Below are 13,137 nucleotides of genomic sequence, written 5' to 3' on the forward strand. Positions count from 1 at the left end.
CAAGCTAACTGGACCCACAGCGAAACAGTAAACACCTAATCAAAAATGGTATATGCTTTAGCCGAAAGCTAACGTGACTGATGAAACATTACAGCTTAAACAAAATCTATCAACATCCTTTATCATGAATCCAAATAATAAAAAGACGAGAGTCGAGGCGAAACTTGCATTGAAACACAGCGTGATCTTGGCTTTTTGGGAGACGCGAAAATAAATAAATATAATAAATTTACTCATTCTTTGAAATTTGCATTTTTGGTCATGCCGCCCAACCCTAATTCTCATGAAACAAGAAAAGAACCATTTCAGGTCCTCAACATCTTGTTTATGAGTTTATGCTAAATATGAGAAGTAATTATGTCACTAATTCGCTTGAAAAATCTGGAGCTGCTCTTCAAGTATTGATTCCTGCAAACATTTGATGCCATGAACGTTTTGTACGACAATAAAGTAAACACCTGTTCTACGCAAAAACAAAACAACCATCTAAACCTTATTAGAAGCAAATGTTGCCGAAAACAAAAGCTTTTGTGGCAATTTTTCTGTCCTATTTAGAAAATAAATAGATTGATCTTACTGCCATGCTCTTAGATGTGGGGACAAACAGACACAAGTCAAAAAAAAAGGAAACAGGGTTCTTAAAGGAAGTGACCATATGTTTAATGGAACTTTGAAACTCAAAATATAATGTACCAGTTGTACAGCTGACTTTCATGATGTTTTTATGGCAAGATTTTCCCTTTGAAAGCTTGATAGCACCAGGTCCTCATCCACTTGTAATGAAGAGAGCAGTTTAGAACATGCTCGCAATAGCCCACGGTCAGACTACAAAAATGGAGTAGCTAGTTCACTTCTGCTCTAATATCACTACAGGAAAATTTTCACCAAGTTGTAAAGATGTGTTTAGTAAGAAAACTTTCAAATTTCAGCGAACTGACATCACTACGGATGAGCATTGTTAAAGTCCAAGTGAAATAAAAAATTACAATTCCCTTTTTTTCATGAAATATTGCAGCGTTTACTGTAATTAGTTTATCAATGTGAGTCATTCTCATTTTATCAATCGTGTGCCCTTATTGTTTTCAGCAAAAATCTGAAAATACACTTCCATCCAGTAATGACTATCCATCTTAGACGGCTCGGGCGGAGCATCCGTTAACTCCTCCCCTTAAACTGTCAGTCTGCGGTCAGTTCCATTTCAAAATGCAACGGCTGTTTTTTATACATCCAATAGCAAAGATAGACGAATGTCCCAGTCACAATTTTTCTCATTCAAAATGTAATTTCACTCAAACATGCGTCAAAATACGGAAATAAAAACCATCGCAACTTCCGGTTCAAAGAGATTTTAAGTGCCTCTGTGATCATGCCTCCACTAAGTGCAAAAGTTCCCTTTCTATATTGAAACGGAAAGCCTGAATTGCTTCTCCCTTTCGGTTGTTGACGTTTGACGAAGTGTTTGAATAATTGAGTCTTACGTTGTTCACAGTAATCCTATGTGCACCCTAAAGTAAAACGCAATTGTTCCCTATGGACAATGTACGTGCGTGTTATTTATGTTGCATTTTGTGTAATTGCATTCAGCTGGGGAACCAATGCACATTCAGTTCTGTAAGTCAACACTTTTAAGGAACAGCCCACTCCAGTCACGGAAAATAATCTTGCATCATAAGGAGTGTATATGGAGTGTAGGGCTGCATCTAACGATTATTTTAATAATCGATTAATCTGTAAATAATTTTTTCGATTAATCGATGAATCGGATTAAAAAAAAAACCACAAGAAAAGCAATAATTTCCAACCCTTTATTCAAAAACAGAACTAAAATCTTTAGAAAGTGCACAAGCATGTTGCTCCTTGAACATCCCTGAGCTGTTATAAAAATAATAAAATCAAACAAAAATGGACTAACACAAAAAACATACACATGTATGCTTTACATCTGCCAAATATATAGACTTTTTTAAAATAAAAGTGCCACCTGAGCTGCCAGAACAATAAATAATTTATAAAAACTAAAGAACAATACAAATCAGAAAACTTAACAGGATTTGTTTGAATGTAAGAACTTGTTCTCTACACTACACTGCAGACAGACACTCGCAGATGTACACACTCGCAAACGCACACACTTTTGCAGACGCACACACTGACAAACACTGACACACACACACACTCTCTCTCAAATTCACTTGAAGCTTATTCATTCAATTACTACCATCATTGTAGTAAGTGCAAGCTTCATTTATACACCACATTTTAACAAAGCTTAAGATGACCAAGAGCTATAAAAGAACTTTAAAATTAAATTAAAAAGTACAACACACACAAATATATTTGTCAATAATAACCTATATGGGAGAAAGCACAGAATAGCCTATACACTGCAAAAATTGCTTTTCTAACTTAGTAGTTTTGTCCCGTTGTCAGTCCAAATTTAAAAAAAAATCTTATATCAAGAAACATGTACTAGACACATGAAAAAGCATAAGAAATTATGTCTTGTTTTCTGAAAAAACACCTCAAATTAAGTGATTGTTTGCTTAAAGCATGAAAAATTATCTGCCAATGGGGTACAAAAATAATCTTAATGAGATATCATTTCAAACAGAAGTTTTAAGCATCAATTAATTTTCTTGTCTAGTAATCTTGATTTAAGATTTTTTAGATATTTGGACTGGAAATTAGACAAAATTACTAAGGAAGTTTTGCAGTGTAGCTATACATGACAACAGATTGATAAATGAATGGTCCAAAAAAGGCGAGTGAATAAAAACGTGTCTTTAGTCTTACAATGCAAAGTGCAAAGTAACTACACCACCCCTGATTATACTGTTATTAACGAGCTAATGCTAACTTGTGATGCTTGTCAATCTGGATAACGAGTAAACACCAGCACCAGGGACATTACGTTCTTCACTTCGAAACGGAACAAAAGTAGGATTCTGTAGTGACTTAACCTGCTGTTGAACTCCTCATCACAGACTCAAACATGTTTGCGTTTCAGGTGCTGGATCATTGCCGCGTTGCTCCCGCCATGTCGCGTTTGCATATTTTGTAGTTAACAGTTTTTCTGTTTATTTAGTGTGAAATGCTCCCGCACCTATGATGACTTGGGTCGCGGGGATTTCTCTGCCTCCGTCATGTATCTTTCCTCCGCTCGTTTTTTAATTTTTGCTCCGCCCTGTATATGAGGCGCCGAACTCTGCTAGCATCAGTGCGCGAGAGAGACCGAGTGTGTTTACCTCGCTCCGCGCTCAAATTAAGTTTTTTTTTAATAACCAAACGTCTCCGCGTCGCGCGACACAACGAATCGATAATGAAATTCGTTGACAACTTTTTTACTAATCGATTTTTATCGATTTTATCGATTCGTTGTTGCAGCCCTAATGGAGTGAACATTAGTCTGAGGCATAATGAAGCACAAATTATCCACGTGACATTGAGGCTTTTATTTTTATCAATCGTTTAGTCAGGGTGATGTACATCACGTGTGTGGACCCCATTAGAGTAAGTTGCCCATCGGTTACGTGGTCATAGCTTTGCTAATTTCCCAGCAATGTTATACTTTGTAGGATATGTATGTTACTTGCCATTATTTTTTAGTGGTACAAAAACCTTATAAATACTAATCTTTGATATAAAAAACAAATATCAATATTAAATATACCTCCTTGTTTTCCTTATAGTTTTCAAACATCAGGGCTCCAGACTGCGACCAAAATTTGAGAGTGTGCGACTGAATTTTACATCCAGTCGCACAGTCGTAATACAGTGATTTAGTAGATTTGGTTAGCATGTTGATTTTTCGGTATGTGCCCCTAAATTTTCTGGTTGTGCCCCTAAAATTTTCAGTTGGGGGCCACTGTGCTCCTAGTGAAAAAAGTTAGTCTGGAGCCCTGTATACGATGAAAAGATAAAAAAGAATACACTTTTCAATGCTGTGACATTCAAATGTAACTTTTTGCACTGTTTGATGGTTATTTTGATTCAATACTGCCACCTTCATCTATTTATTTTCTCTTGTAAGATAGGATGAATATTTTTGAGTCAAGCTAATATCAACTATAAGTTTGCCTGTTTTTCCCCCACAGCTGTTCTGAGTCGCTGTCAGTACTGGGAAACCAGTTAAAGACTCATCTGAGACTCCTTAAATCTGTGAATGAAACATTTGTGGAATACATTATAACTCCACTGGGCTTACTTTGAACTTCATAAAGAGAGAAAACTAATTGCATGCATGTTCAGGAAAAACCAAATGAGTCACAAGCCACTCATATATGCTAGATGCGGCAAATAAATGTGAGATGGTATAATTATTAGGAATTATGGGAACTTCTAGGTAGTTCGGCATTAGTCCACATATGTTTTGTAAACGCAAAGGCTAAATGTGTGTTTTGAGGTCTCAAATACTATCAGGGGGAGCCAATGAATTGGAGCAATGCACCCTAGAAGGCCTTTGTCAAAACCTAGTGAGGTGTCCATCCAGATAGCAGTTTAGACATCATATCTATGATCCAAATAGTGAAGTTTTTTAAAGGTTTGTATTGTCAACTTACATAATGTCATGAACTACAGTATTCAATTCCCTCATTAGAACTGTTACCCAACAGGACAACAATCAGCTTTTTGACTGTTTTTTGGGTTTATTTTGGGCCACAAAGTCTGTCCAACAAACAGAGCCAATGCTCTACACCCAGACGTGTTAACTGGATCATGTGTCTGTCCCTGCTGAGCCGGGCTTTAGTAACAAATCCAAAACAATATGACCAACACAGCAGAACGGAAGCCAGGGCGGCAGGATTCAGGCCAACATTGAATTTTACAGCTATGGGGCCAGAAACTGAGACATACTGTAGATGGTTGAGGCTATGACTCAAGTCTCAACTTTGGTGCCAATGTAAAGAGAGGAGGAGCTGAAAATATAATTCATCATGCATGTAGAGGGCATCTATAATGACATAAAAAGGCGCCCATGTAAGAAGGAACTGCTCACAAAGATTTGGAACAAAGAGTTTTATGATGTGTCTTCTCCTCTGTGTATGACTCATCTAAACAGACATCTGAACTCGGTTTACACCTTTAATGAGTCCCGCTGTTGGTACAGTATACAGAGACTTCAGTCCACTCAGTCTGTGTGTGTATGTGTATCCTTATGCTTTTCAGAAGGGCCATCTGGTGTTTGAGCAACAGTCTAACACATTTCTGGGTAACAGAGAGTTACTTTAACTCTGCCAGGTGCCTGATTGCGTATTCAGTCATGTAGGCCAAGTCGTGACCTCTCAAGGACGTTCATCTGAACAGAGCTCTCAGCTGAATATGAGATCTGCACATCTTTTGCAAAGACAGAATGTGAAATCGTGGATTGTTTCGATTACAGCATTAAAGTTCTTGCATAAGACTTAACCATGGACAAGCTGAATTTTAAGCTTTATTAATTTTTTAGTAAAACCACGTGTCCTTAAAGTCGCCTAGAAATCAAAATGGATACGTTTTACTTATTTAGGCAATATTGCAGTGTTAAAAAATGAATTGTTCCTTCACAATCTTTAATCAAATTATAATCCCCCCAAAGAAAATTTCTTCTCTGCATAGTGTATATAGACCTGATATACATCCCAAAAGTCTGAATCAAGCCCCGCCATACACTTTTGTCATTCAAGAAGCCGTTACAGTCAGATATATGTCATGATTTGGAAAAGTACAATCGCAACTTTAGTTTCATGGCAAAAATGTGAAAAATGTATTGACTAAAATGGCAAAAAACAATTACTGGGATTATAAAAATGATCTAGTTAGTCTATTCAGCCTAATAAACATTTTGTATAAAATCAAGGGACCAAATATCTATATACAAAATATGGCTGTTGAACGATTAATTGCGATTAATCGGATCCAGAATTAAAGTTTGTGTTTACGTAATATGTCTGTGTACTGTGCATATTTATTTTTGTATTCATAAACACATACACTTTTTTTTTTAAAGAAATATATAAAATATACAAATTTAAAAATGTTTAAATGTCATTTAAATTGAAAACAGACCGCAGAGAAGTTAACTACAATAGGTTTTAGAAGAGAGCTTTTAAACAATAGCAATATATGGGTGACAAAATTACAAGACTGGTTCACATCAATTACTGTTCCCACCTTAAAAAGAAAAGATTCTCAACCAATACTGCTCGCAAATGAATAAAAAGTTGAAAAAGGCAAAGCACAATATTTAAAGTGTCTGTTGTTAGGGCCTGATCAGACAGAAAGCCTCTTTTAGTGTAATGCTGGGTTAACACCAAATGCGAACAATCAAGTTCCACGTTTGGATTATTACTCGCAGGAAAAGTTCGTTATTTTCGCGTGAGTGACTCGATTGACAAATATTTTCAACCTTGGTGGAAGACGAGATTGAAGCACATCCGCGGTAATCGTGCCGCCCAAGTTCACGTCTACATGCGTCTTTGCATTGACTTTGTATGTAATTTACTCACGCAAATCGCTTAATTCGCGATTGGTGTAAACCCAGAGTTAGACGCGCCTCTTTAGAATTGTTTTCAGTTGGCAGAGAGCGTTTTGCGCTGGTTATTGCTTGAAACGTCCTGAGACTGCAATGATAAAGGAGAAACTTGTGTTGGCTGACACAGGTTAACCGAGCAAGGCCAGAGCAAGCGCACTCTGCTTGTACCATTTTATAGTTTCTGAAAATGTAAAAGTTAGCAGCAACTTAAGGCTTGCGCTATAATCATTCACTGACAGAACGTCTGTTTCAGTGGTTACCTAGCAACATAAAAAAACTGCTGGACGCTGCTCTTTTCAAAGAGTCAACCAAAAGAGCAACGTGGTGCGCCTCGCGTTACTCGAACATGAAAAGCGTGTTCAATGTGTTCGCCCGTCAGTTTAGTCAAAACCAATTTAAAAACCACAATGAAAATGTCAGCGTGTGCTCAAATAAAAGATTTTGGCTTTCCATGCCAGAAAGCTCACAAAAATATACTGGACATGGAGATGCTTTATCTTTATAGTCACTGAGAATGAGGCCCTTCAAGGGGCAATGACACAGAGCTTATTCATCAAACAGAAGCCAAAAGATCATGACTAAAGTAAGTGCAAGCAATCTCTAGACCAATAACCTCTGGCCTTGAACCATCTACTTCTGCAACCCTCACCAACAAGCTCTGACAGCAGCAGAGCATCATGGGAAATCTCCCAACAAGCTAGCTGCCAAACTGAAGCGCTGACAAATGCATTGTTTTTAACACTCTGTTCTCAGACAGATGGATATGCAAAACAGTATTTTTACCGTAAGAATAAACCGCTTTCCGTATGCTTGTTGTAGCCAGCAAATGCAGCGGAAAGCATTACACAGTTTCAGAACAAAAATATCATAGATCACATTGACAGCCCTGTGATTAGTTAGTCTCTGCGGAGTGCATTACAATTGCTGAATGCATCTAAAAGATGAGAGGGAAAAGAAAAGTAGTTGACCAGTAAAGCAATAGCGAGTGAATCACTAACCAAGAGAAAATGCCATACAGAAAGAGGTTTCAAGAAACATGTTTTTCTTCTGACATTGTAGGGTTTGATTCACCCAAAAATCAATTCTGTCATCATTTACTCACCATCATGTCGATCCGACTTTGTTTGATTTTTCAGTTTTTATGGAACACAAAAGGAGAAATCTAGAAAAATGTTTGGATCGTTCTTATCTATCCAACAGGGTGGATAATAAGAGGAGCTGTTATGCTCCGAAAACGACAAAAAGCACAAGTACAATATAGGTAGTCCACATGACTTATTCTGTGCTTTGTTAACACAGTACAAAAGCTTTAAGTGAGCAAAAACACAATTTGTGCCTTAACGTGCCACATTTCCACAAGCCATGAAAAACGGCAGAACCAGAATGTTTATTGATGTCAAATAAAAAGATCTCTAAATGTAATATAGTGAGAATGCCCAGCCCAGCCAGACAAATAAAGTCACACAAACTCTTACCTGAGTCTCTCCTCTTCCGTTTTGCGGAGTTTCATGTCTCTCTGAACGACTCTGAGCACGTGCTCCGCTTCATCATTGCTCAGACCCGACAGATCCAGCTTACGCCCCATCGCTGCTTCCCAGTCGAGAGTCAAAGGTCGAGATGCTGGGGTCACCGAACGTATTTGGTTTCAATAAGCTTGGAGGTCACTGAGGAATACAACAGAAACAGTCCTTTTGAAAATACTTTAAAAAATGAAATATAACAGTATAGCTGTATTATTAGTAATAAATATTTATTATTTTGAAAGTGTATTCACATGCACAACATAAATGCAAAACCGTTGAAAGGCAGACACTTATTTACTCAAATAAAAAGACCCCATATGATCACCCTGAAATGGTCTCCCAACTACCATTTTCATCCATTAAGACAATAATATATTAGGAAAATACAAACAATCACGTTTTTGTTGTTAACGCCATAATGCATTCAACACCACCATAAAAGTAATAAATTCATTGTTATTCATTTCAGCTATTTATGTGGATGGATGAAATTTTTTGCAGTACATGTGGGCATATGCAAGAGATCTTCTTTATAGAGTATTAGAGTACATAGAGTATAAACTCTTTCTCACCCTGTCACCCCTCAAACAGCCAGTCACACACACTTTGGTGTGGTTTACAAAGCTGTGTACAACCATGTCAGTAAGATTAGACACCTTGAACAGATTTGTGGCCTTATCTTTTCACTGACACGGTTGTTGTGTTAACACAAAGCTATGCAAAACCATGGCATAAGGACAAAAACGTATCTACTGACCGAGCAAGGAAATGACTGTTTACTGTACCTTTACTGTACCTAAATGGACTTACAGTACATTACATGCACAAACATAAAACCATTAAAACGCATACGAAACAGTTGATAAAATAAAAAGGTTATCTTTAACAAGCAAACAAAAGCCGTCTGAGATAATCCTGATAGAGTGAGAAGTCAACCTGTGGTGCATTGTCTTTCATTCATTCTCTCTCTCTCTCTCTCTCTCTCTCTCTCTCTCACACACACACACACACACACACACACTCTCTCATTATTGACTCGGACCAGATCAGAATTTTGAAAGGGGCCGAACGAAAGGCAAAGAGAGTTTGGGAAACAAACAAAAAAATACAGAAAAAGGAGTTGAGAGAAATGTGCACTAGCAAACCACATGCGGCAGACTGTGTCCACATTGATTTTTATAGGACAGCCAAACATAGTATTGAATGTTTCTTTTGAATGCTGAGGTGTGATGAAGCTGGGGTACACACTCACTAATGGGGGACACTGTAAGTGTGTATGTGTGCTAAAACAGGAAGCAGGAGAAAACTGTGTGAAAGAAGGTGCGCCAATTACAGGACGAGACAGAGATGGTATTACAGCAAAGGACAAGAGAGTGAGAGAGAGAGAGAGAGAGAGAGGAAGGGAGGGAAAGAGATATAGAAAGAGAGAGAGTGAGGGAGAGAGGCAGGGAGAGAGAGTATGACGTTAAATGCCGCCGCTGGATGATGACTCAGTCAGCTGTGCCCTTTAAGCTCTACCAATCACATTACACTCCACCTGTTTACAATCCTCTCAGTCTCTCTCACACAGGCACACACACCCAACTACACAGACCCACAGGAACTACACTAACTAACTATTCTCTGCCCAGCATTTCAGGAAAAAAGTCTTCAAAACACCATGATCACACATCATCCCCATATTCACAGATGGAAGCACCATTTTGTTTTGCATCTATCCAGCAAGAAAGGAGGAAGATGGTATTGCATACAGTTATAATACAAATTCATGAAGGAAAATATAATGTAATATCTTAAATAATACATTTTCCATACATTGGAACTATGCCGCGGCGGCGCTAGGGGTGGGCTAAGGGGACACGAACAAATCATAACCATGCCTTGTACGAAACACTAGGGGCTGTATACATTTTGCACCTTTTGCACGTCTACCCATGGGCAAATGTGAGTGGGTCCTATTACGTAAATAAAATTAGCGTGTAAAAACAACACCACTTTCCCAGTAGCTTCTGTGGCGTAGTGAGTAACTGACCCAACATATGACTGAAAGAAAATCGAATCCACATATTACCATATATCAGATCATACAGGCATTAATTTTTAACAAAATGAAGAAAAAAATTGAAAATGGCTAACAGGTGTTTAATAATAAAGTGTATTGTGTCTTTATTGTCCCAATTAGTAGTCATCTATTTAATCATTTTAATACATTTAATCATTTACACTCTTAATATTATTGTATAATGTACAACACATTACTTTGTTAACCTTGCTGTGTCGAAACGGAATGAAGTTCAATTGATATGGACTTTAAATGATCTTGTCAATATCAATCTAATTGAGGTGGCCAAACAAATGAAGTTTGGCGGGATTTGTTATGGACAGAAGCTGAGTGTAAGGTCTGCTTAAACTGTGAAAGAGCCAGTGCGATGTAAGTAGCTTAATGTTAAATGTTCGACAACGGTTTTATCATAGAAATGTTAGGGCCGTTCAGATGTCGCTTGTAAAAACACATGTAAAATGCTGGCTGCTTCACTTTTCCCCCTCTTTCTGGGGCTTGAGAGAATGCGCTCCCTTGGGGTCTGCCATTACTATGGAAGGGATAATCCACGGCTAGCCATGCATTAAAGGATTTTAATCCAAGGAAGCCAAGGTTATCCCACTTATAAGATGGTTATTTGCCAAGTTAAAGCTTTTATTGATGTTTGCAGTGTCATTTTAGATCAAGTTATTGACAGGTATTTTGTAAGTTAATTTTAAACGCAATCAAACTGACTGGAGCTACCCGTGCTTTAAAGACTTTTAATGCACACCTTCCAGCCAATCAGAATCCAGTATTCAAACAGACCATGGTATAAGTGAGCATGATTGATGCGCATCAACAATTAAATAATAAAACCAGATTAAACAACCAATGCCCAGTAATGGGCAACGCGGTCACGAACAGACGGAGGCGGCCCGTTAAAAGTCTTTGCATATGAGCCCGGACCTGACTTGCTACCCCACTGCATTTGAACACATATGTGAAGGTCTCAGAGCCAAGCCCCGGATATCCACTCACCCTAGAACCGCCCCTGGAACTATATGCTTATATCTTTCAATATATAAAAAGTAACATTTCCTTCTGTATTATTCAATATATTTGTATATATATTAACATATATATAATATGTTAACATATAATATAGGAAAATGTGTGTTTTTTGCATTAGGGTAGGCACACCTTTGGGTAAACAGCTGATGGTGCCATAATTTTGGCCAAGAATCAATTACTTACTGTAAGAAATCCTAATTTGTATTTTATGTCCAACTTAAAAGAAATAGTTCTCATTTAGAAAGAATGTTCTGTCATTGTTTACTCAACCTCTTGTCGTTTCAAAACTGTTTGACTTCTTCACCAGGATATTTTGAAAAATGTTGGTAACAGAAAACCATTTGCGTTTTTGGTTACCAAAATTCTGCACAATATCTTTTGTCTTTAGCTGAAAAAGAAAATCACACAGCTTTAAAATGAAGGTAAGGTAAGTAAATGATGACTTTTCTTTTGAAGGTGAACTATTCTTTTAAGGGTCAGGCTTCTCTAATATAGTTGATACGACAATATACTTTTAGACTTTTCTTTGTCCATCGAACTGTTGTATAAAAGCAATATTCCACTCATTATTTGGTCATTATATCGTATATCAGTGCGCTATACAATATCTCATGGGTCACAGTACCAAATTAATACCATTTCTATGGTATTAACATTGGTACTCCATGGTACCTAAATATAAATGTTACTACTGTGGTGGTACATATGAAAAGCCCATTTATTTTATTTAAACCAACACCACAAGTGATAATACTATGATACATAGTGCACATTGAAGATAAAAAAAAACTTTTTTTTACTTAGGATGAGTGACAGTAATGAACAGGAGAGTGTGTGGCAGAAGACAGGTTAAATATGGGGCAAGCTCACAATGTGGCTGTGCTTCACTCCAAAGGAGGATATGGTCACGTTCAAGTTTCCTTGTAGAATCACACGCAGTACATTCATATGTCAAAAAAGTGCACATAATTCGCCATCTGTTCATAAAAACATCACATTCTAATTTTCTCTGTGGTTGCTAGGGCATTGCTATGTGACATCTAAAGTGTTCTGGGTGGCTGCACTTTTAAAAAAAGCCACATGATTTAAGGTAGCATTCACGCATTTAGTCGTGTGGGATGAGTGACACCCCCAACAGTCAGGGTCAAGTCTTCTCAAAAACTGTCCGAGCGAGAAAGCTCCAAAGAAAAATGTTCAGCCTAAATCAGAATATTTACAATCCGAGTAAATTATAATTATATTGCGTTTTTATATAAATGACCATATAGCTACAATCAAAATGAATCGGTTAGTTTATGCCTACCAATGCTAATTTCAATGTGAACAGGTATAAATTCCCCCAGCGATGCCAGATTTGGAACATCGTGTATGGAGTAATTGCTTTTCTCTCTGTGTCATTTGGGTCATTTGTCTGTGTTGAATAATGAGACTGGAGTTGGGAGGAAAACTCATTCTCTCTTAGACTCAAACGTAACTACCTCAATCCGTCAGGCTGGCCTCCATTTCAGCTCAACATGCGGCACTGTTCATTCATGTATCATTACTTAAAGCTGCTCATAATATCCTGAATGTAATTTTCCACTACACAAAAGAGTTGTAGTGGAGAATTTCAGCTGCCATTGCGTATGGAAGCCACAGTATTTTACCAATATAATGGCAGAATTACCAAAATAATGGCAGGTTTTCAAGTTACCAACTAATGATCCGGTCTACCATTGATACAAACAGATACACACAAACAAAACTCACACAACTGACTGCAGCGATGCTGCTTTGTGTGGCTCTCATTTAACTTTTAGGGCTATTCTCTGACAAATGACTTACTGAACTTAAATGATGTATTTTAACTTTAAGTTAATTACACATTTCACATTTGCACCTCCCAGTAAACCCAAGACCACCAAAGCATCCGTAAAAGAACATGCAATCGGAAAAGCATTGCATTTTAATTATTGTGTTTAAACATCATCAAAGCAGATTAACGTCAGATCTTCATCATAAACATTTTG

General features: G+C 37.5%; 1 protein-coding gene across 2 annotated transcripts in view; it reads right to left on the reverse strand.

Annotated features, from left to right (window-relative positions):
• Nucleotides 1–13,137, reverse strand: part of myripb (myosin VIIA and Rab interacting protein b) — a 92,254-nt gene that overhangs the window by 77,723 nt on the left and 1,394 nt on the right. For both annotated transcript variants that reach the window (XM_056737605.1, XM_056737604.1), the window contains exon 2: nt 7,987–8,175. In XM_056737605.1, coding sequence (XP_056593583.1) covers nt 7,987–8,096 — 110 coding nt within the window. In that variant the 5' untranslated portion in view covers nt 8,097–8,175. The remainder of the gene's footprint in view (nt 1–7,986; nt 8,176–13,137) is intronic.

The sequence above is a fragment of the Triplophysa dalaica genome, chromosome 23, assembly GCF_015846415.1.
Source record: "Triplophysa dalaica isolate WHDGS20190420 chromosome 23, ASM1584641v1, whole genome shotgun sequence".
NCBI lineage: Eukaryota > Metazoa > Chordata > Actinopteri > Cypriniformes > Nemacheilidae > Triplophysa > Triplophysa dalaica.